Source organism: Pinus tabuliformis, chromosome J, assembly GCF_031772625.1.
Source record: "Pinus tabuliformis cultivar Carrire ecotype Pingquan chromosome J, CPIR1, whole genome shotgun sequence".
NCBI lineage: Eukaryota > Viridiplantae > Streptophyta > Pinopsida > Pinales > Pinaceae > Pinus > Pinus tabuliformis.
This window is the reverse complement of record NC_142295.1, coordinates 1361092280-1361116995: the sequence shown is the minus strand read 5'-3', so window position 1 is coordinate 1361116995 and position 24716 is coordinate 1361092280. Positions and strand designations below refer to the sequence as shown.

Here is a 24716-nt window from a genome sequence, read left to right as displayed (position 1 = left end):
ATAAGTAACCTTGGGCAGCAAATTTCAGTGAAACCCTAACACATTTGCATTTTTAATATTTGATACAGCAATGTAGGGTTTTACTCCATATTAGCATGGCATTTTTGCATTTTCATTGCTCATTCATCTTAGCCAAACCAAAAATCACCATGATTAGAGGCCTACCTGAAAAGATTTGGAGAGAAAAGCAATTTTGGTGGCTTGCTGGCGATTTCCTGAGCAAGAAATCCAACGCGTAGCGCGCCCAGCCTGATGCGTAGCATGCCTCCCAACGCGTAGCGCCTGAATGAAATTGAACTGGAAACTGCGCGCTTGATGCGTAGCACGCCCTCCAACGCGTAGTGCGCCTCTTCTGATGCGTAGTGCGCTGCTGCAACTGCTCAATTCGCCCAATGACCTTTGAAATCGACTTGACAACTATTCTCTTGGAGTGTTGAGAGGCAAATGAATTACCAATGAGGGATGGCATGCTTTTATAGGCTTCCTTTTAATTTTTCACTTGCCCAAAACCCTCTTTGTTATGTTTGAATGTTGACATTTTTTTTTGCTTTAATTGGCCCTGACCTTTAATTTCATTTCTTTGAAAAATTGGTTGAAATGATGATTTCTTCTGAAAATTTTTGCAGGGATAGCTTCTGGGATGCTTTGGCAAAGGAGACCAAGGCTGCACTTCGTCATTTGAAGAATTTAAAATTTTGAGAATTTTTACAAAAATGAGATAATGACCTTGTTTTCAAAAACAGAGTTTTTGAGAACAAGGCAAAAATTTAGCTATACAATGATAAGAAATGTTTAATGAAGGACATCCCTCTGGCCTACTGGTCCTTGATGACCTCTCAAGACAAAATTAGACTCAAACCCTAGACCTAAAACCTAAAAACTTAAAGCAAAATGAATGACCCTTTGAAGACTTTATTTATTTGAACAAACCTGAACCAGCAGTGCCAAACAAGAGGGGAATGACGACATAAACTCCTTCCACCAAGATTATGACATGCCTAACGGAATGCAACATGATCACACTGATGAGACACCTAACTATGAAATGCAAAGAGCTTTGATCTCTGGTGGAGGGCTACTAGACCGACTCTAACATTTATAAAATAATAGACATGCTATTTTTACTTCTTTATTATAAATTAATAAATTATTTATTTTTTATTATTATTACCCATTAAATAGATATTTTATTTATCTTTTATTTATTTTTCTTTATAAATTATTTAATTGATTTATTCTAAATTAATGAATTTGGACATTTTATATAGGCTCAAATGCTCATTATTTACTTTTCCATAAAGTTCAATAATGTTAATGTTAATGTCTATTACAATTGTTGTGATGCCATGCCATTCATATTGACTTTAATGATATTTAAAATAATATTATAATTATTGTAAAAATAATTTGAAATACAATTATTTAATGTATATGATAGTCAAATAATTAAACAAACCAATAATATACAAAAGAAATTCTATATATATATGATACCTTTTAACTAAATTCTTTTATAAAATATAATTATATAATTCCTTTTAAGATGATGGAATAAATTAAAAGTATATATGGTATAAAACATTAGATTAGAGTGGATAATGTATCTTTGTATCTATGTCAAACGGATTTTTTACCATGAAACCCCTATGCAGGGGTTTTGGCTCCTCACTTTAATATTTAAAAAAGAAAGTTCGAATTAATTCAAACAATGAATCACTAAGAAAAACAACACACCTGTCATATATCCAGAAATATATATATATATATATATATATATATATATATATATATATATATATATATATATATATATATATATATATATATATATATATATATATATATATATATATATCGACAACATATATACTCTTTTATAAGGTTCGATATACATACATTCCGTATTCCTTATGAAACACCAATATAGTAATTAGTATTAATGAGCCTGCGAAGCATCTAGACCTATAAATTTAATTCCACACAACATTTGGATAGAGCTGTGGTGGTTTCTACGCGGTGTTTTCTATGACTTGACTCCGTTGGCAGTTGGCACGAATCCCATCCGTTTGATTAATGTAATCCTACAGGTGTATCAAGGTTGATGGTGTTGTAATCTTGTAGTCTTTATTCACGTTGATTTGGTGACTAGATAGCATTGATTGTGCATTGATCTGTCTGTACCCACCCTGGTATGTGGCGTGGGCAGGCTACAGCTGCCACCTCAGGATCCTTTATGCATCGACGACTATGAGACCTGGAGGATGATCCAATGGTTGCAGTTGAGGCCCGTCGACTTACTCTACCCTTGGCGCCAAAATGCAGTCCCATTCTCTCGTGGAAGGGCCTGGGATCCGCTCCGCCTCCTGTCTCGGCCGCGGGCTTTGGCAGCCTCTGTTCTAGGGTTTGGTTGCTGAGAGAAGGGCGCGCGAGGCTTCGGAACCTAATTCCTACTACCAGATTTTAGCTCCTGGGTAATTGCATGGCGGATTCCTTTCCTATACAGTCTACTTTCGTCAGTTCTGTAATCGTTTTCTTAGTAGATAACTCATTTCTCTTACAGGTTAGGGTATTTACACATTTTTTTAACCATATTGCTACGTTTGCTCGTAGGTATCTTCATGCCATACATTCGGGTTCGCGGATGACACTAGATGGAGTGGTGCCACTTTCGAGCTGAAGTGCCTCCTGGGCTTCCATCGGTATGAGGAAATTTCCACATCATTATTAGTCATATATATTAGAGACTAGACTAGGGTCTACAGACCTTTGTGCTAGAGTTCTGTTCTTACAGCTCGCATGAGCTAACTGCTTGATGACCCAGCTTCGGGTCTCAGTGTGGGCAATCCCATGGAGGACTTCTATTATACCTAAGCTTAATGATTATGAGGCTTTTCATTCCTCATTTGTTTTTACTAAGCCACTCTTGCTATACATGTAATTTGCCTGTTAATTCTATGTCAGGTCCTCTCTTCTTAACTTATGGATTTTGGAGTAACTCCTCCATTTATTTCCATGTCTCCAGCCTTTTGTGTAAAGTAATAAGTAATGTTTGTCTAATTTATTCGTCCTCAACTTCGGGACTATGCATGGCAGTTTTGATTGAAACTAGAATATGTAATGTTGCTCTTCTTATTATTGGTTTCTCGCTCAGATTTTGTTTATCTAGCCATTCAATGTTGTCACAGCTTAATGGAATTCGTTGGCTCTGCTCTTAGCAGTGTTATTGTTCAATTCTCAATTTATGTTATCGACTGGAGAAATCTACTTCGCTGTTTAGCAGTGTCATTTATTCAGTTCTCAGTTTATTTTAAAGCCTGTTAGAATTATTGTCGTTTAGCTGCTTGAGGGTTTGACTCTGAATAAGGGTTTGGGGTTTCATTTCTTGTGCTATGAGTGGAATAACCTCCCCCTAACAACTATAACCTACCCCTTTATGTTGACTCTTTATATCTGTCTGACAGAGACCCGAGACCCCTGTCTCAAGATTCCAGCAACACTCTTATTTAGGCATTTCCATGTAAGGGTACCTGAAGAAAAGATTCACAGAACTAGGACCTCACCTGTTCCTAACATTAAGGGGTTTCTCCTCCGAATGGTGGATTTTCACTAAAAGTCTGAGTTGTATATTTTTTAAAATAATGGATGCTCTTATTTCCATCCTTATTTTATGGCATTGGGTTTTATAACATTCCATGATTCTCAGACCCCTGTTAATTCATATACCAAATCTTGCATAATCCAGTTTTGTAATTTATGTATATCATAGGAGCTTTGACATTTCGTTTCCAATAGATTTTTCACTATATAGTCCATCTATGTTTGAGAATAGTCCGACTACGGTATACGGCTATTGCTGATCAGTGACATCAAATATAAATTGCTCACCTGCATAGAGGGTTTCTAGTGTTTCCGCTCCTATTTTTTTTGTTTTAATAAAAAAAAATAGATAGAAGGAGAGAATGTGTCTCATTTGTCTTCTTTCCCCGGTTAACACAAAAACACCCTAACACTAGCAAGTTCTTGGGTTTACTTAAAGTAGCTATTAGTTTAATACAGTACATTTATTCTACCTAATTCACTTACAGAGTTGCTTATAAGTGTTCTTCCACTTACCTGTACTGCTGTAACTTACAAGTTCTTCAGAAGCTAGGCCTTCTATGTTTCTCCCGCTTCCAATCTGCCACCCAACCTTGAGATTTGTCCTTCAGGACTAGAATCTCCCCCTTAGCTCTCTTGCCGGACCACTATCCTCACTAAGTCGTTGGCACCTTGTGCTTGGCTATCTGGTCATCAAAAGACTTAGCCCTTTTTTTTCTCTCTCTGCCTGTCTCTATAGCGCAAACCTCCCTAGTTCTCTTTTCCTCTAGAAACCCTTCCAGTTAGGAAAACAATTAGGGTTTTGGAAAAACAGCAACTGCCTTGCCTCCCCCTTCCTCCTTGAGAAGTTTCCAGCTCTTAAAGAAACATTTTTATATTTTTTTTAAACAGAAAATATTATTAAATCCAAACAGATAATAATATCAATTCAGTTTATCATTTACCACAGTAAAGTCAAATATTTACATTTATCCTGGGGCATTACATCTTCCCCCCCCCCCCCCTGAAATTAGACATCGTCCCAATGTCTTCCGGCCATGAACAACCCTAGATAAGCTTTTTTCATGAGCTCTTCATCTTCCCAGGTAGCCTCATCAGGCCCAAAGTGCTGCCACTACACTTTAACTTGGGTAATAGCTCACTTCTGCAGCATTACTTCTCTCCAGTCAAGGATGTTCAGCGGTTTGACCAAGATTTCTCCTTCGAGTTCGACCTGCAATCATGCAACATCCTAAGTCGGTTTTCTTTTAAAAGGAAACATTTGGACTGATTTATCAGAGATAATTTCTCACCGGTATATCCTGCCATCTGATTACATGTTTGGGATCATAAACATATTTTTTTAACACGGAAACATGGAAGACGTTGTGGACCCATATGTGACTTGGCAGAGCGAGCTGGTAAGCTACCGGCCCAATTCTTGCTAAGACCTGAAAGGGTCCACAAAATCGGGGTGCCAACTTAGCACACCCGCTCCACTGTAACATGCTCTTTTTTGCTCGAATCCTCACATATACATGATCACCGACTTGATATTCCTTAAACTTTCTTTTCCAGTCAGCAAAATTCTTTTGCCTATCCTGAGCTGCCTTTAAATTGACTCGCACTTTCTTAACCGTTTCCTCCATTTCCTTAAGCATGTCGGGACCCAACATCAATCTGTCTTCCGGCCCACCCCAGCTTGAGGGTGTGTGACACTTCCACCCATACAATACTTCAAATGGGCTCATCTACAATGATGTATGATATACATTATTATATGCGAACTCAACCAAGTGCAGATAATCTTCCCACTTGGTCAATTGCTACATTACATATGCCTGTAACATGTCTTCCACCACTTGGTTCACCTGTTCTGTTTGGCTGTCAGTCTGAGGGTGATAAGCTATACTGAAATTCAACTGAGTTCCTAATTCTCCAAACAACGTTTTCCAAAAAGCCAAGGTAAACTTTACGTCACGGTCTGAAATTATTGTTTTAGGTAACCCATGCAAATTAAATATATTCTGCATGAAGATATGGGCAATCTGCACCGCTCTATAGGTAGATTGCACAGGTATAAAATGTGCCAATTTACTTAATTTGTCCACCACCACCATGATGGAATCATTTTTTTTTCTTTGTTTTGGGAAAACCTGTTATAAAATCCATGGAGATGGTTTCCCACTTCCATTTCGGAATGGGTAACGGTTGTAGTAACCCCGCAGGATGTTGATGCTCTGCCTTAATTTGTTGGCACTCCAAACAACGTGCCAGGTATTCAACCACATCCCTCTTCATACCTGGCCAATAATACTCCTTTCGGAGTGAGGTGATCATTCTCTGATATCCTGGGTGACCAGCATAGTGACTTTTATGAAATTCATCCAAAAGCAAGTTTTTAATGTTGTTTTGATTGGGCACATACAACCTTTTCTTGTAACACAACATTCCAGTAACATCTACTAAATAACCTTGCTGATTTTCTTTGCTGGTTGACTGCTATACTTGTTGTTTTATTTGTTGATATATAGTATCTTGTTTTGCTGCTTTTTTAATCATCTCTTCGAAGGGGCTTTTCCATTCGCTACAGGAAATCTCATATAAACATTGTAATTTCCGACTCAGAGTGTCCGCCACCCGATTCTCTTTCCCCTTCAAATGCTTGATCTCGAAATCAAAACCACCTAGAAAATCCACCCACCGTGCTTGCCTGGCATTTAAGGTGGGCTGGCTAAAATAATTGGTTAGACTGTGGTGGTCTGTCAATAGTAAAAATTTTCTACCCAAAAGGTAATGTCGCCACATTTTCAAGGTGTGAATAACGGCTGCCAATTCTAGATCATAAGCAGAATATTTCTGCTCATGTTCTTTCAATTTCCTGGACTCGTAAGCAATTACCTTCCCTTCTTGCATCAACACGCCTCCTACACCCTCTTTGCTTGCGTCAGTGCACACCACATAATCTTTGTTGGGATCAGCTATGTTCAGAATGGGTGTGGTGGTGAGCAGATGCTTAAGCTGCTCAAAACTTTTTTGGCATTCTGGGGTCCATCTAAAAGCTCTTCCTTTTTTCTGTAAGGAAGTGATAGGGTACGCTACTCTTGAGAATCCTTCTACAAATCGTCTGTAATAACCAGCTAATCCCATGAAGGATCGGATGTCTGCCACATCCCTTGGTACAGGCCACTCCATTATGGTCTTTATCTTTTCAGGGTCCACCGCGATCCCTTCTTTTGTGATTATATGCCCCAAATACTGTATTTCCTCCTTAAAGAAGTCACACTTGCTGAACTTGGCATATAACTGGTGTTCTCGGAGGGTTTGCAGCACCAACCTGAGGTGCTCCTTGTGTTCTTCCATAGTGCGAGAATATATCAGTATATCATCAATAAAGATCAGCACAAATCTATCCAAATATTGATGAAATATGTTGTTCATTAAACACATAAAGGTCGCAGGGGTGTTAGTTAACCCAAAGGGTAGCACCACAAACTCGTAATGTCCATACCTTGTTCTAAAAGCAGTCTTAGCTATGTCTTCCTCCTTAATCCTAATTTGGTGATAACCCGATCACAAATCGATCTTGGAAAATACTGTTGCTCCCTTTACTTGATCAAAAATTTCATTAATCTGGGGTAAAGGATACTTGTTTTTGATGGTTAATTTATTCAACTGACGATAATCTATACACATGCGAAGAGTCCCATCCTTTTTCTTCACAAACAATACCGGAGCTCCCCAGGGAGACACACTGGGGCGAATGTAGTTTTTGTCCAGCAGTTCCTGTAACTGCATCTTTAACTCTGTCAACTCGGGTGTACTCATTTTGTAGGGTGCTTGGGATACCAGGGCTGCCCCTGGTACCAATTCGATAGTAAAGTCTATATCTCTCTTAGGGGGCAGTCCGAGAATCTCCTCCGGAAACACATCAGCAAATTCTTGTATCACAGGGATGTTGTTCAATGTGGTTGTTTTATCTTTCAAGTTAGCATAGCCTACTTGGATGGCATAAATCTGACACCCTTTCCTAATGCATTTTGCTAACTAAGAGGCAGTTATTGGTCGAATCTGCATAGGTCGCTTAATCCCCTGCATCTCTTGCCTTACTCCAAGTTCATCCCTGTAATAGATAGTCTTTGTTTTACAGTTGACGAGGGACCAATGTTTTTCTAACCAATCCATACCAATTAGAACGTCATATGAACCAAGGGGAAGCACATTTAAATCTGCCTTCATTGGCTATCTTGCTCTTTTTAAGGGACAATTATTGACCTTAGCGAGCATTCATCGCCTTGTCCTTGTAGCCAACTGTACTAGCCATGGGTTCTTAAATTTAACAGGTTGCAATTTACAATGCTCCACAATCTTAGGACTAATATAACTTAATGTGGCTCCAGGATCAATTAAAACAGTTACAGTAAGGTCTAAAATCTTACCTTCAAATTCCACCATGGTCAGCTAGTACTCTGCCTGACGATCTTCCAGGGCAGCATTAATCCTTGGTAGACTACGTCCTACGTCACCAATTGTCGATGATTCATGGATCTGGGAAACTTGTTCGGTTCCCTTCCATTGAGGACAGTGTTTGATGTAATGAGGTCCACCGCAGCCCCAAAACTGCATGGGAGGCCTTGCTGTCCCTTCAGTGTCAAATTTTCTAGGTGGTTCACTGATCCTTGACTCACTGGTTGGTTTTGACCTGAGGGATATTTTCTGTAAATTTCTATTGTTTTGCCCTTTGGCAAGGCCCTTGCTACCTCCACCTCGATTCCCTTTATTATTCCCAGCCAATTTGTTGTTTCTCTTATCAGTCCATCTTTTACCCGGAACCTCTCCCTTCTGTTTACTTTGCTGGTAACAAATCCTGGCTTTGCGTATTACTTCGTCCATTATTTTTGGATTGTCAAACTCAATCCTTTCCCTCATATTCGAGGGTAAGCTACTGACAAACCTCTGTACTTTAGCCTTTTCCTCTCTAATATAAGGTACATAACGAAGTAATGATGTAAAATGAGTAATAAATTCGTCCATGGTTTGTTGTCCCAAACGCAAGTCATGGAATTCCCTCGCCTTTTTGTCATAGAAGCATTCTGTCAGGTACCTTTCCTTGAAATATTTTTGAAATTTGTCCCAGGTAATATTCTGCTCACTTACTCCTCTCACAATCTTGACTTCCTCCCACCACAGAGTGGCTTTCCCTTGTAATTGGAAAATGGCTAACCGTGCCTTGAGGTTGTGATCGTATTCGTATAGCTGGAAATATTTGTTCATATTAATCAACCATGCCTCAGCTGCTTCCTCTTGTTCTCCATCAAAGTGTGGTGGTTTGATCTTACAGAATTCCCCTTGCAACTCTATCCATTGCCTTTTTGATGTCTGCTGCTCAGAAGCGTTATCAGATCGTTCTTCCCGTTCTTCATCCCTTCCTTCTGACTCCTCTGGTTCTGTGTGGTGATTCTGTTCCTCCGACACCCTTTGCTGCTCAGCACTGGGATTCAGCGGTTGCTGATTCTGCTTGTCTGATAGGCTCTTTAAAATCCTTTCCTGCTCCATGGTTAACCTCGCATTATCCTCCCGTAATCGGGCCATTTCATTTTTCAGTTCCTGTACTGTCTCTAATATTGCAAGGTTCGTATTGCGAGTCTCCTCTCCAAGTTGTACCCATAATTCTGGGTTATTTCCAGGGCTTGTTGCAGGTCCCTGACCTGCTACAAACCTATGTGGAACACTGCCTGCCCTTCGCATATTGGTTGTCTTCTATTCCCCCTGGTCTTAGCCTAAGAATAGAACCAAAGGAAGGGTTAACACATTAACTGCTTTCCTTTAAATATAAGTAGAATTGCAATTTCAAAATATGTAATGATTTTACTTCATCTGTTTCTATTTTTTTTTTTTGGTGTTTGTCCCAGAGGCCACAGTTTTTGAAACTGGGCTCTGATACCACTTGTCATATATCTAGAGAGAAAAAAAAAATAAAATTTATTTATATAGATATATAGTTCAACAACATATATACTCTTTTATAATGTTCGATATACATACATTTCATATTCCTTATGAAACACCAATATAGTAATTAGTATTAATGAGCCTGCAAAGCATCTAGACCTATAACTTTAATTCCACACAACATTTGGATAAAGCCATGGTGTTTTCTATGACTTGACTCCATTGGCAGTTGGCACGAATCCCATCCATTTGATTAATGTAACCTACAGGTGTATCAAGGTTGATGGTATTGTAATCTTGTAGTCTTTATTCACTTTGCTTTGGTGACTGGATAGCATTGATTGTGCATTGATCTGTCTGTACCCACCCCAGTACGTGGCGTGGGCAGGCTACAGCTGCCACCTTGGGATCCTTTATGCATCGACGGCCACGAGACCTAGAGGATGATCCAACGGTTGCAGTTGAGTCCCGTCGACTTACTCTACCCTTGGCGCTGAAATGTAGTCCCATTCTCTTGTAGAAGGGCTTGGGATCTGCTTCGCCTCCTGTCTCGGCGGCGGGCTTTGGCAGCCTCTGTTCTAGGGTTTGGTTGCTGAGAGAAGGGCGCGAGGCTTTGGAACCTAATTCTTGCTACCAGATTTTAGCTCCCGGGTAATTGCATGGCGGACTTCTTTCCTATACAGTCTACCTTCGTCAGTTCTACAGTCATTTGCTTAATAGATAGCTCATTTCTTTTACAGGTTAGGGTATTTCCACATTTTTTTTTAACCATACTTGCTACGTTTGCTCGCAGGTATCTTCCTGCCATACATCCAGGTTCGCAGATGACACTGGATGGAGTGGTGCCACTTTCGAGCTGAAGTGCCTCCTGGGCTTTCCATCGGTATGAGGAAATTTCCACATCATTATTGGTCATATATGTTAGAGGCTAGACTAGGGTCTACAGACCTTTGCGCAAGAGTTCTGTTCTTACAGCTCGCATGAGCTAACTGTTTGATGACCCAGTTTCGGGTCTCGGTGTGGCCAATCCCGTGGAGGACTTCTGTTATACCTAAGCTTAAATGATTATGAGGCTTTTCATTCCTCATTTGATTTTACTGAGCCGCTCTGGCTGTACATGTAATTTATCTGTTAATTCTATATCAGGTCCTCTCTTATGTTAACTTATGGATTTGGAGCGACTCCTCCATTTATTTCATGTCTCCAGCCTTTTGTGTAAAGTAATAAGTAATGTCTATTTATTTATTCGTCCTCAACCTCGGGAATGTGTGTGGTAGTTTGATTAGAACTAGAATATGTAATGTTGCTCTTCTTATTATTGGTTTCTCACTCAGATTTTGTTTATCTAGTCGTTCAATGCTGTCACAGCTTAGTGGAATTCGTTGGCCCTGCTCTTGGCAGTGTTATTGTTCAATTCTCAATTTGAATTATTCATTGGAGAAATCTTCCTCTCTATTTAGCAGTGTCATTTATTCAGTTTTCAGTTTATTTTTAAGCTTGTTAAGATTATTGCAGTTTAGCTGCTTGAGGGATTGACTATGAATAAGGGTTTGGGGTTTCATTTCCTGTGCTACGAGTGGAATTACCTCCCCCTAACAGCTATAACCTACCCCTTTATGTTGACTCTTTATGTCTGTCTGATAGAGACCCGAGACCCCTGTCTCAAGATTCCAGCAACACTCTTATTTAGGCATTTCCATGTAAGGGTACCTGAAGAAAAGATTCACGGAACTAGGACCTCACCTGTTCCTAACATTAAGGGGTTTCTCCTCCGAATGGTGGATTTTCACTAAAAGTCTGAGTTGTATATTTTTTAAAATAATGGATGCTCTTATTTCCATCCTTGTTTTATGGCATTGGGTTTTATAACGTTCCATGATTCTCAAACCCCTGTTAATTCATATACCGAATCTTGCATAATCCAGTTTTGTAATTTATGTATATCAGAGGAGCTTTGACATTTCGTTTCCAATAGATCTTTCGCTATATAGTCCATCTATGTTTGAGAATAGTCTGACTACGGTATACGGCTATTGCTTATCAGTGACATCAAATATAAATTGCTCAATTGCATAGAGGGTTTCTAATGTTTCCACTCCTTTTTTTTGTTTTAATAAAAAAAATAGACAGAAGGAGAGAATATGTTTCATTTGTCTCCTTTCCTCCGGTTAACACAAAAACACCGTAACACTAGCAAGTTCTTGGGTTTACTTACAGTAGCTATTAGTTTAATACAATACATTTATTCTACCTAATTCACTTACAGAGTTGCTTATAAGTGTTCTTCCACTTACCTGTACTGCTGTAACTTACAAGTTCTCCAGAAGCTGGGCCTTCTCCCGCTTCCAATCTGCCACCCAACCTTGAGATTCATCTTTCGGGACCAGAATCTCCCCCTAGCTCTCTTGCCGGACCACTATCCTCAGCAAGTCACTGGCACCTTGTGCTTGGCTATCTGGTCATCACCAGACTTAGCCCTTTTTTTTTCTCTTTCTACCTGTCTCTACAGCGCAGACCTCCCTAGCTCTCTTTTCCTCTGGAAACCCTTCCAGTTAGGAAAACAGTTAGGATTTTGGAAAAATGGCAACTGCCTTACCTCCCCCTTCCTCCTTGAGAAGTTGCCAGCTCTTAAAGAAACATTTTTATATTTTTTTTTAAACAGAAAATATTATTAAATCCAAATAGATAATAATATCAATTCAGTTTATCATTTACCACAGTAAAGTCAAATATTTACATTTATCCCGGGGCATTACAACACTCGTTAAAAAGATTAAGTTTGGCCATAAACAAATGGATTCCTTTTTATAACCTTCCTTTGGCTTCATGATGTATCATTCTTGATGTTGTTCTATTTTTTTCAGATGCATTACAAAAAATGTATGTTAAGAATGAACTAATTTTGCCCCTCACTTTAATATTTAAAAAAATGGGTTTTTGGCCCTTCACTTTAAAATTTCGAAAATAAAGAACTAATTATTTAAAACAATGAATCACTAAGAAAAACGACACACCAATTAAAAAGATTAAGTTTTTCCATAAACAAATGGATTCCTTTTTATCACCTTCCTTTGGCTTCATGATGTATCATTCTTGATGTTTTTCTATTGTTTATTACATGCATTACAATAATGTATGTTAAGATCTGGATTAGTATCTCGTGCGTTGCACTTCTAATTCAATCTTGTTTCAAGGAAGACTAAAGAATAGACATGTTATTTTTACTTCTTTATTATAAATTAATAAATTATTTATTTATTTCTTCTTATTACCTATTAAATATATTTTTTATTTATCTTTTTTTTTAATTATTTAATTGATTTATTCTAAATTAATGAATTTGGACATTTTCTATAGGCTCAAATGCTCATTCTTTTCTTTTCCAGAAATTTCAATAATGTTAATGTTAATGTCTATGAGAATTAGTGTGATGTGATGCCATTAACATTGACTTTAATGATATTTAGAATAATATTATAATTATTGCAAAAATAATTTAAAATAAAATTATTTAATGTATATGATAATCAAATAATTAAACAAACCAATAGTATACAAAAGAAATTGTGTGTGTGTGTTTATATATCTTTTAACTAAATTCTTTTATAAAATATAATTAAATAATTCCTTTTAATATGATGGAATAAATTAAAAGTATATATGGTATAAAACATTATATTAGAGTGGATAATGTATCTTTGTATTTACATTCGTAATTCCATCTATGTCAAATGGCTTTTTGAACATGAAACCCTATGCAGGGGTTTTGGCTCCTCACTTTAATATTTAAAAAAAAGGGTTTCGGCCCTTCATTTTGAAATTTTGAAAATAAAGTGCGAATTAGTTCAAACAATGAATCACTAAGAAAAACAACACACCCGTTTAAAAGATTAAGTTTTTCCATAAACAAATGGATTCCTTTTATAACCTTCCTTTGGCTTCATGATGTATCATTCTTGATGTTTTTCTATTTTTTATAGATGCATTACAAAAAATGTATGTTAAGAATGAACTAATTTGGTCCCTCACTTTAATATTTAAAAAGAAAGGATTTTGGCCCTTCACTTTAAACTTACGAAAATAAAGAGCGAATATTTCAAACAATGAATTACTAAGAAAAACAACACACCGGTTAAACAGATTAAGTGTGTCCATAAAAAAATGGATTCCTTTTTATCACCTTCCTTTGGCTTCAAGATGTATCATTCTTGATGTTTTTCTATTGTTTATTAGATGCATTAGAATAATGTATGTTAATATCTGGACTAGTATCTCATGCATTGCACTTCTAATTCAATCTTGTTTCAAGGAGGACTAAAAAATAGACATGCTATTTTTACTTCTTTATTATAAATTATTTATTTATTTATTCTTATTATCCATTAAATAGATTTTTTTTATAAATCATCTAATTGATTTATTCTAAATTAATGAATTTGGACATTTTCTATAGGCTCAAATGCTCATTCTTTTCTTTTCCAAAAAGTTCAATAATGTTAATGTTAATGTCTATGAGAATTGGTGTGATGCGATGTCATTAACATTGACGTTAATGATATTTAGAATAATATTATAATTATTGTAAAAATAATTTGAACTAAAATTATTTAATGTATATGATAATCAAATAACTAACAAAACCAATAGTATACAAAAGAAATGATATATATATATATATATATATATAGATCTTTCTTTTAACTAAATTCTTTTATAAACTATAATTATATAATTCCTTTTAATATTATGGAATAAATTAAAACTATATATGGTTTAAAGCATTAGATTAGAGTGGACAATGTATATTTTTGTTTACATTCATAATTCCATCTATGTCAAATGGAATTTTGACCATGAAACCTCTATGCATGGGTTTTGGCCCCTCACTTTAATATTTTTTTAAAATGGGTTTTGGACTTTCACTTTAAAATTTCGAAAATAAAGAGCGAATTAATTCAAACAATGAATCACTATAAAAAACAACAGACCCGTTAAAAAGATTAAGTTTGTCCATAGACAAATGGATTCCTTTTTATAACTTTCCTTTGGCTTCATGATGTATCATTCTTGAAGTTTTTCTATTGTTTATATGATACATTACAAAAAAATGTATATTAAGACTAAACAAAATTCGATCTGGATTAGTATCTCATGAATTGCACTTCTAATTCAATCTTGGTTCAAGGAGGAATCTTGATGAAGATGAAATTTGGTAATGGTAGGATCGTAAACACTTTCAGATACATATTCCTAAAAAATTAAGGCAACCACATCTTTAACATATAAGCTAACTCATGCAAAGAAGTTGATTAGAATTTACAAAGAAATAGAGTTTTGATCTGATGAAAATATGTGGATTATAATCCTTTGCACTAGTCTGGGGTCGAACTGAAACCCATTTACAAGATATATATGCAAAAGGAGTATACATGGCATAAACATACAAACTTGCATTCTCTTGACATAGTTTACATTGTTGTCACTGGTCTCTATTAATGTTTCTCCATAAGTTTTGGGGCTTGGATTAGATATCTTGATTCCACTTCTTTGCATGGCGCTCTAGACCATAAGCCAATTCTTAGAGACAAATGCAGATACACTGCGTTCGCGAGCTCATGGTAGACACTTGAATATTTCAAGAATACATTCATTAGGAAGCATGCTAATAAGGTCTTTTTGTTTATGCTTTAGCTTTGCCTCTCTAAATGGCATGATGAAATTGCCACGGAGCCTTCTCTGAGGACAAAAAGTACTTCCAATCGAGGTGCAAGAGACAATAAAATATTTGTAACCACATGAAGAGAAAAATTAGGCCTTATAAAGTCTTCATCACCTAGAGATTAATGGCATTCCACCCCTAGCACAAAAGATATAGTACCAACCATTTTTTTACTGTGTTATAATTTTCTCTACAAATGTGATGGCAAGTGTGCTCTGAATGTTGGAAATTTAAAGACCAAGGCACTGATATTGATTATCAAATATTTTATACGAATAAACCAAAAATCCACAAATCATATTTTCTAGTTTGTAGAGGGAAGAGAATTGACCCTGTAATAGATCTCTCAATGTGCTAGCATGAGATCATGATCCACTGGATTAAAATTTTGGGCTTTGTATAGTTAAGAAACCAAACCCATCCAACATTGGGACTTGGGAGTAAAGACTAATTTTAGTAATTTTGAAGTCAAAAAAAGGTTGTAGGCTATTATGTTTTCACTTAAATTCTCATGGTGGTGTGTAGCAATGCACCATTTTCTACTCCAACATAGTGCCTTGTGTTAGTTATCAATATTGTAGTCTCCATTATATTCTCTAATGCATAATCCAATGCTTCATTCCCCAAACCATATAAATTACTTTCATGATATTTCATGGTCATAGATTAAATATTCCAACTATTTATGAAAATATAGAAACTCAGTGTTTCGTTGGATAACTTCAAACATTAACATTTGGATAGTAGTATATGAAAAATATTCATGGGGATAAGTGTAGTGCTTAGAAGTACCATTGATGTAAGAAAAAGATCCATACCATTATAATTGAGCACTCTTCCTGTGTTATAATATCTTTCATAGTAATTGTTTGAATCAAGATATCTACGACTAACATTTGATTAGCAAAAAAGTCTACAAAGTTTCTTCATGGGATAATAGATGATCCCCGGATGGAGATAGAAATGGAGAAGAAAATTAGGTGCATGGAAATATTTCTCTAGTTATTTGATAAACACCAAATTCTTATTGATGAGCAGTTCTATGGACCAAAAACACTTGATGCAACTTAGTCATCATCTAGTAGCCCAACACTTGACACTAGTGGAGATACTAGTTTTGTTCAAAATGTGGTATGACTATGCACATATTTTCTCAAATTTTTGTGTATGTTTTTATGTGCTTAAAGAGTTGAATAATTTTATATTTTCTCTAATAAATACCAAAACACTCATTATCTGTATCTCACCAGGTAGCTCAGAGGTAAGGAACTTCATAACCTTTTCTTCATCCTCATCAATGAAAAATTCCTTAAGCTTATGCAATTGAAAAATCCAATTCTGAAACCAATCAATTCATGTATCATAAACTCCCACAAATGGACTTGTTCTGAGTTGATTTTAAGTTGATTAATTCATTAGTATAGAGTGAGATGTGGGAATCATATTGCATGCTTTAAGTCCTTCAAAATTTTGAATAAAATTTTATTTTTAGGGATTTTATCAGCATTTCAATTAAATATCTTACTCTATAATTGAAAAAAAAATTAAAGATAAAAAATTAAAAATTAAAAATTAAAAATTAAAATCACAAAGTCTTTCCATAATTTATCCTCTTTATTCTAGACATGAATGTAGCTTCTTATGTTGTAGATTATCCATGACCGCCTCTTTTCTCTTGGATCAATGGTTGTCATACAATTTATTAATGCCATGGCCTGTCTTATAATTGAATTTGAGAAGAATGGAAGCTTTCATTTTTTAGATTTAAAAAATTTTAGGTTTAAAAAATGTGTACAATAGTTCATTAATATCAATGAAATTATTATTATGAAGAAATTTAAAAGATGGACATATACATATAGTACTTTCTTTAGTTGATGGAGGGTTTAAACATAATTTCAAGTCTACCATGGACAAGGAGCTCCTTGTAAGTGTTGTCAAACAAATGTACAAAAAAACAGTAAGGAATTTACCTACAGTTGAAGTACCTACCTGAACTGCTGCAATTGAAGATGCCTCCAGCTATGCTACTCCAGTCACCGAGAGACCGAATCCACCCAGCCAGACTGAGCAGAGCCTAGCTGCTCAATCTAGTAAGCTTCTCAACAGAAGCTGACTGTCCCCCGTGCCCAGAACCTCAGAACTCTCAAGCTCTTCCAATGGCTGATTCCCTTCCCTTCCGAATTCTTCCTCCTGGTTTTTGTCCCCTGCTCAACCCATGACCTGCGGTTTATATCCTCTGGTTTGGCGGTGGCCGCCCTCCCACCTGCAGCCACCACTCACCCTGCTAATGCCACGCCTCCGCCTACGTAGCCCCTCCTGGTCTCGATTCAAGTCGTGAATGAAATACGCCTTTTTGAAACCATATGATATTTATTAATCTTTTAAGATGACCATTACATTGTATATTCACGTATCATTAAACTTTATAACGTTTATATATAATTTTTATCATATTACATAGTTTTATTTATATTTATTTTAATATAAAGTTTATTTATATTTGTTTTAATATAAAGTTTATAAACTTTATACTTGGTCCCTTTTTAATTAATTATTTATATTAATAATTAACCTTTATTTTATTAATGTATTCATATAATTTTATCAATAATCTGGAACATATAATATGTATAGTCCTCTTTTAAGATCTAACCATGCATTACGCAATATTGATGAATGAGTAGAACTTCTATTCCAAGAAGTGTCATGGTATTTAGCACTTATAATCAATTTAGTATAAAATACTAGTGCGGTGTATGCAACACATGCATATGTAGCTATCATATGCATGTACCGTATACCTGCTATTATGCTTGCATTCTTTGTATTTATAGATGGGTCATTACATACACTCCCCCTTCAGAAAACTTCGTCCTGAAGTTAGAGTTTTTATCTTATCTGATTACTTATGATAGTAATTAGTACACCCTTCTTAGGTTTATAAACCGAGGTTTTAAAATTTTTATTTTAATATAAAGAGACTATAAAATTAGTGTTTTAGGTTTATGATTTTAATGGACATGTCTTGCCCTATCCAGGTTCCCAAGCTATTATAAAATCATCCTATCCTTCCTAATCTCTTCTACTCCCATCCTATTCGTCCTCTACTGGAGTATGCCATGGTGTCAGTTTCGCTGACGTAACCATTCATAAACTCTAAGGTGACAGCGTCGGTTGTACCGACCTGATTCCCAGTAGGCATCCGATAGTCATCATCACACGTCCAGGGGAGCGTCATTCGCAGTCCTCCCATGACTCCAAGGTTCGAAAGATAAATAGTGGGCCACACCTCCACCCTTCCCAGTAGAATTAGGGCTAATACCCTATCATAGAAACACTTTGAGCTTTAATTTTTCTGAGGTTCTGTCATCATGTGGTCGTCTCGGTAACTGTTTATTATCTGCAATCATACACTTATCCATGCATTTGTAAAATGTGCATCAGCATATTCAAAATAACTCATGTTTTATTCACATATGTCACTACAGTATCACATATTTTGCCATATTCCATCCATGTCGTTTGACTTTCATTTAAAATGTATTTATTCCCTGATTTCTATTCCATTGATCATATTGACATGTATAAACAAAACAGATTTATAATATCTTAATTCCTACCATAAATAAAATCATTTAATTGTTTTAAACTTTACTTTGACAACTATAATTTAGTAAGATCAACAACATATATCATTTTGATATCCATGTACCAGCAGAAGTTAAACATATATTATGTCAAAAAATTTCATGTTTATATATAATCATTCAAAATCGTTTTAAGTCTTTGATTGCAGTGAAGTAAATATATACTAAACATAGTTTAAAGTTATTCAAAATTGACATAGATTAGTGTATCTTTGACATATGTCCTCTGTATTTTCCCAAGTAGCTGATCCAGGACTATATTTGTCCTATTGGACCTTAACTTGGTCCACTAAGCGATTCCTGAGCTGTCGAACCCTACATTCCAGTATACATAATGGTTCGACCGATATCATTCCCTCGTCCGATACCTGAAGATTCCACTATAGTGGGTTGATGCGCTGCTTGGTTGTTGTTGACTACAGCATGAATTCTATGATTACCTTGATTGTTTTATATTGGCCTGTTTCCAGTCCTATGCAATATATTCAACGAAGCTTCTGGACAATCACGTTGAAAATGCGGTCCCCCACATCCCCAACAATTAAGTTGCATTGATCCTCTTGAATCAGGACCTGAATTTCTAGAGAACGAGCTTCATCCTCTCATGTTGATTCCTCTCGAATTTCTTCCTCTACTGGCAGTCCCTCGAGATTTCCATGGACTGGTGTTTGATAATTCTGCGGCTATAGTGTTTACTACCGTGGGAGCTCTTGTCCCTATATTTCTTGGGGTAAACATGTTACCATAAGGTGGCCTCGAGTTACCTCTACTGAAGAAGTTTCGGGGAGTCTTTACTGGAAATCCTAATTGTAAAGGTTCTACTGGCCCTATATCTTTTTTTATTCCAAGGTTCTCTTTTGCATAACGACCACATTCAACTGCCTCAACTACTGATGATGGTTGCCACATGCTTACCAAGGCTATGATGCGAGGATTTAACCCAAATATGAAGTGTTCAGCTTGACGTTCATCAGAATCTAAGTAGTGAATGTATTTTACAAGCTCCATAAACCTTATCTCGTACTCTTTCTCTATTTTATTTCCTTGAATTAATGTATGAAAGGCTCTGGCTTGCTGTTGTTGAAAGTATGGAGGTAAATACTTTGTGCGGAACCTTTCCTCAAATAGTTCCCAAGGGACATTATCCGATGTAAGGTGCAACTGCTTTTTCAGATTTCCCCACCAAATCAAGGCACTTTCCTTTAATTGAAATACAGCTATTTTTGTTTTTTCCGAAGAAGAATATTCTCTTAATCTAAATCATCTGTTCATTCCTTCTAACCATGCTTCAGCGCGTTCACCTACTCGACCTCCTGAGAATTTTGGGAGTTTAATTTTCTGAAGCTCCCTAGAAATGTCTTCTTTTGATCTTTTGGGCTCAAAATTCTTTGGTTCCGCTGAACTAGTAGCTAAAGGTTGAAATTCCTCTTTGGTCTTAGCCTTAGTTGATTCTTTTAATGTCTCCAAAAAGGTTTCCAATGAGTTCATTATCATGGTCAACTTTGGCACTGGGGCGATTGATGTTGATAATGGTCTTGGTGGTGACGATGGTGATGGTGGTGGCAATGGGGATGATGATGGTGACGGTGGCAGCATTAATGACGGTGATGCTGCTCGATCATGTCGTCATCGCTCATATGTCTTTACCATTGTAATGTTTCCTGTGTACATAATAAAATTCTATAAAAATTTTGAGATATACAATCGAATATATAATTTTCTTTTGCAATTTCACATTCATAAACGGGTATAGTTTTTCTATTTTTATCTGCTAGGCAGATATTACTGGTATCGAGGTCAAGGAGGGTGGTATCGCGACCTCCTTGTCCTAATGCAGGGTATTCTATCCTAATATGAAATAATGCAAAAATGTGTGGTCAGTAGCTCCTAAGGTAGGTCATCTAAAATTTATTACTAAATAACATTCATAAAATGAAAATGTTAAATGCCTCGTTACAATGAACATCGACAACATACCCGTCACACCTCAATCTAGCTATTACCTTTAAAGAAGGACATACATATTTATATTTTTGAATATATTACTTAGATATGGATTAAACCTATAATATATATATATATAAAGGATTGTTCTGGTTCCATATCAGTTTGACCTTTAGCCGGGAAATTTACCATAGACATGTCATGATTAAAATCTAGAAGAGATACAATTCAGCAGTCTACCATACCATAAATGTAGGTGGGGGTCAAACTGAAGGGTAAATTTAGATCAATAGTCAAATTGTATATAAAATGTAGGTCAGTGGCCTACATATTGCAATTGCTCAGGCAAGGTAGAAAATGGTTCTTTTAATGTTTCTATAGTATCATACTTTTGAAATTTGAGTGGCCGAGGACCAAAGGCACTATTACCAAGTATATAGATCCTAAACATTCTTGTCAATATGCAGTGGAGGATGCAGTGTTGAGAGGGCTTCACATAATGAAAATCTGCAATCAGACTTTACTTCAGACAACTAGAGGACTTGCTCATTGTATATTCTTCACAAAATGATCCTAAAATTTTATAAGAGTGGTCAAACCTCAACCAATACAGTAGAAGAGAGACTTGGAGCAACTATTATGTAACCAAACCATGTTAAGTTTTGGAATTTTCTAAATGTAAAACAGAAGATCAATTTATTTATGATGAATATGGAAAATGGCTAGTACATAACAAGATATTTTAACAGTAAAGACAATTTTCATACCAAACTAAAAATGCGGATGGCTACTAATATATCTGATCTCCAATAAATCAGTCTGTAGTGCCACATTTCGATCATTGAATAAGCATGGAGATCGCTCCCGCACCAGATTTATAAGGAAAACTAGGCATAAAAGTTCTATCAAATTGTCTGTAAAGGATTCCCAATCTCTGGTTCAGTGTGTGGCAGATACTGCAGACAAACTACAGGTTTCTGGGAAGAATTCTACTAAGTCTAAGAAACAATCTAATGAAAGCAAGTGATCTGTTGATGTTATTGCACAATCAAGTGGCAGTGAGAAAGGAACAGAGAGTGCTAAAGCACCTTTGACAAAAACGAAAATAAGGATTGTGAAGAATCCATGATTGAGTCAACTGCACCAGACAAGGTGTTGGCTCGAAAAAGAAGAAACATCAAAGGTTTTTAAAGTTTCAAATATGATGGAAGTTAATGCTGTTGGAGAAAATGAGCCAGTTAGCAATTTTGAACAACCATGGACAATGCTTGTTCACAAGAAAGTGCAACCTGGATGGGTAGCTTATAACCCTGCTATCATGAGGCCTAGCTCTCCATTGGAGGCTGCAAACATAATAAAGATGATTTCTTGGAACGTGAATGGTTTGAGAGCCTTGTTGAAAAGGAAGGATGAGAACTCATTTTTGCAGCTTGCTAAGAAGGAGAACTTTGATGTCTTATGTTTACAAGAGACCAAGTTGCAGGTTAGTGCCCAACACAAAGTTTTTCATTAATTGCTGCCCATAGAGTGGCTATATTCTTTTCTTTATGTTTAATCAATCTTAATGGTGTATCGAGTAATTTGATTGTAAATGATGTTTGGTATGGTTTCCCTATCATCTCTGAGGCATAAATTTCAGTATCTATAAAGCAGCAATAGTTGAATGTGGGTCCTAAATGTTCTGATGTGCATGTTGATGCCATTGTTAAATGTTGTATTGGATACAGGAAAAGGATGAAAGTGATGACATAGAAGGCAAAGCTGTCTTAAACTCCGCCTGCAACTTTTGAAAATTCACTTTATTGGGCAGAGAAGGAAGTGTTGTCATAAGTTCCATCTGTAATTTGTGAAAATCATCCCTACTCGGTATATGAGGCAAATGATGCACTCTTGTGAGATCGACAACCTTCGGTAGTTTTGTCACTGTGTATATTGTAAGGCAGAGAAAAATGAAGAATCCCACCAAATGCGTCCAAACATTGAGTGTCTAAATAAGTCTTCCTCTACTATAGAACTGACCTTGAACTGACCTTTACCTTCTCTACTCTCAACTTGTCCTCAATAAACTGATGCTTCTACCCTTGATTTTCTCTATTGTAGATGGAGCCTCTTCACAAGGGAATTTAAATCTGATCAACGACTTTATAGCATATTAATCTTGATCATAGCAAAACTTTTGGAGACAATCTGAATTAGTCCACATTAACAATAAGGTTTGCTAAGAGTAACCCAAAGAAACTGAGGCTGCCACAAAAGTGCAATGAATAACAATCTAGAGACTTCAAAGACAATTATTAGGCCTCACTTATATCTGCCTATAATACTTCCTCTGAAGGATACAAATCTGGGCTTATAACAGTTGCTTTATAGTGTCAAAACCCCAAAGATTTCACCACAAATTTGTTATAGATCAATTGCTTTACATTTTATACTACTGTAAGAACCCTCAAAGTGCCAGAATGAAACACAATGATGTATGCCCTCACAACAGTCAAAATCCACCACATAAGTCATACAAACAGGATGTAACAAGTCTTACCAATAATGTTGAGTCAAGCTTGTATCAGGTTCTGCCATTGAAAGAAGATTTTATGCACAAAGCATGTCATTATCATTCACAGGAATTAGGCTGGAACTCTAATCAAAAGAGCTAATGAGAACACACCTCAGATGAGCTCAAATGGATGCCTCAAAAGGTCACAATGAAGATGCATATGCTACTCGCATAAGGTCTTAGATATCTCAGGGAATATTGCATCGTTTTGCTCAGCCAAAAAAAAAAAAACTCCAACTGTCTAGATGTATAATCAAAATTGGTTCTCTGGCATCATCTTCAAAAGCTGACCAGCCAATGTTCTTAACAACAGAACACGAGCTCAGATGCTTTTTAATCACTACGAGATACAGACACCTCTTGGCATGATAGCGATGATTAAAAAAAAATTCTTTTTCATGAAAACAAGCCTTGGGTATTCGCACAGCAAGGTTGATATTTAAGAATGGTTTTGCTGCAGCCTTAAGTGGATAACTGCCTATAATTTCTACAGAATCCGGCTTCCTGAATTTGAAATCAAGTTTATCACCAGGAGCCCCTATATCTTTAATAAAAGCAGCTGTTGTTATTGGCTTCACGTGTTCCTCGGGAAGGCTGAGCAACACATCGCGTATAAGTGCTACAGCATCTTCCAAGCGCTTAGTCTTTGTATAATCGACGCTGACTTCCTTTAAAAGCTCGGAGACTTTCAAATCGGACAATTTGGTATCCAAACTGAAAGCCATGTTGCTCTGTTCTTACAAAATATTTGTCCGAAACAACCCTCAAATCCTCAGTTGTTGGGGGATTTGTGCTGGGGTTTAGGATTTTAGATAAATATTGATAAGTTATAAACCACAGTTACAGCCGCATATTTTTTTCTACAACGCAGATGGAGTTTCAAATTTTAATGCGCACATAGCGCTGGCATGCACACAACGTTAATCTCACAGGTGAGCGCCGCTAGAACAAGGTCAGTGCTTCAATGACGCCTCCAGGGGACTATGAAGTCAGAAGAAGCTGCATAACAATATTAATGCTTTAAAACCAGACGAAAATTCTGGCTTATTATCGACTGGCAGCTCCGAGTAGATCAAATGATTCGCTTATGGTCTGTTCTGTTACTGGAATGGAATGGCAGATAATGAAATGGACTATCACTAAATGAATGTAGGCAAAGACCTAACATTGTAGCTAGCTTCCTATGTAAATGTACTAAATTGCGTAGCTTTGTGATCTGACTCGAATTGCACTCAATTGCCGAAGAAAAAATTGGACTCGCGGTTGGAATTGTCAACAAAAAGAAATTCGTTTAAAAGGGGATTATCACAAGGCAGACACC

General features: G+C 36.4%; 1 protein-coding gene across 1 annotated transcript; it reads right to left on the bottom strand.

Moving 5' to 3' along the window:
- Positions 1 to 23607: 23607 nt before the first annotated feature.
- On the bottom strand, positions 23608 to 24120 carry LOC149232447 (uncharacterized). Its single transcript, XM_089381917.1, has one exon. It carries the CDS (start codon positions 24118 to 24120, stop codon positions 23608 to 23610), a length of 513 nt encoding a protein of 170 aa, XP_089238043.1.
- Positions 24121 to 24716: the final 596 nt, after the last annotated feature.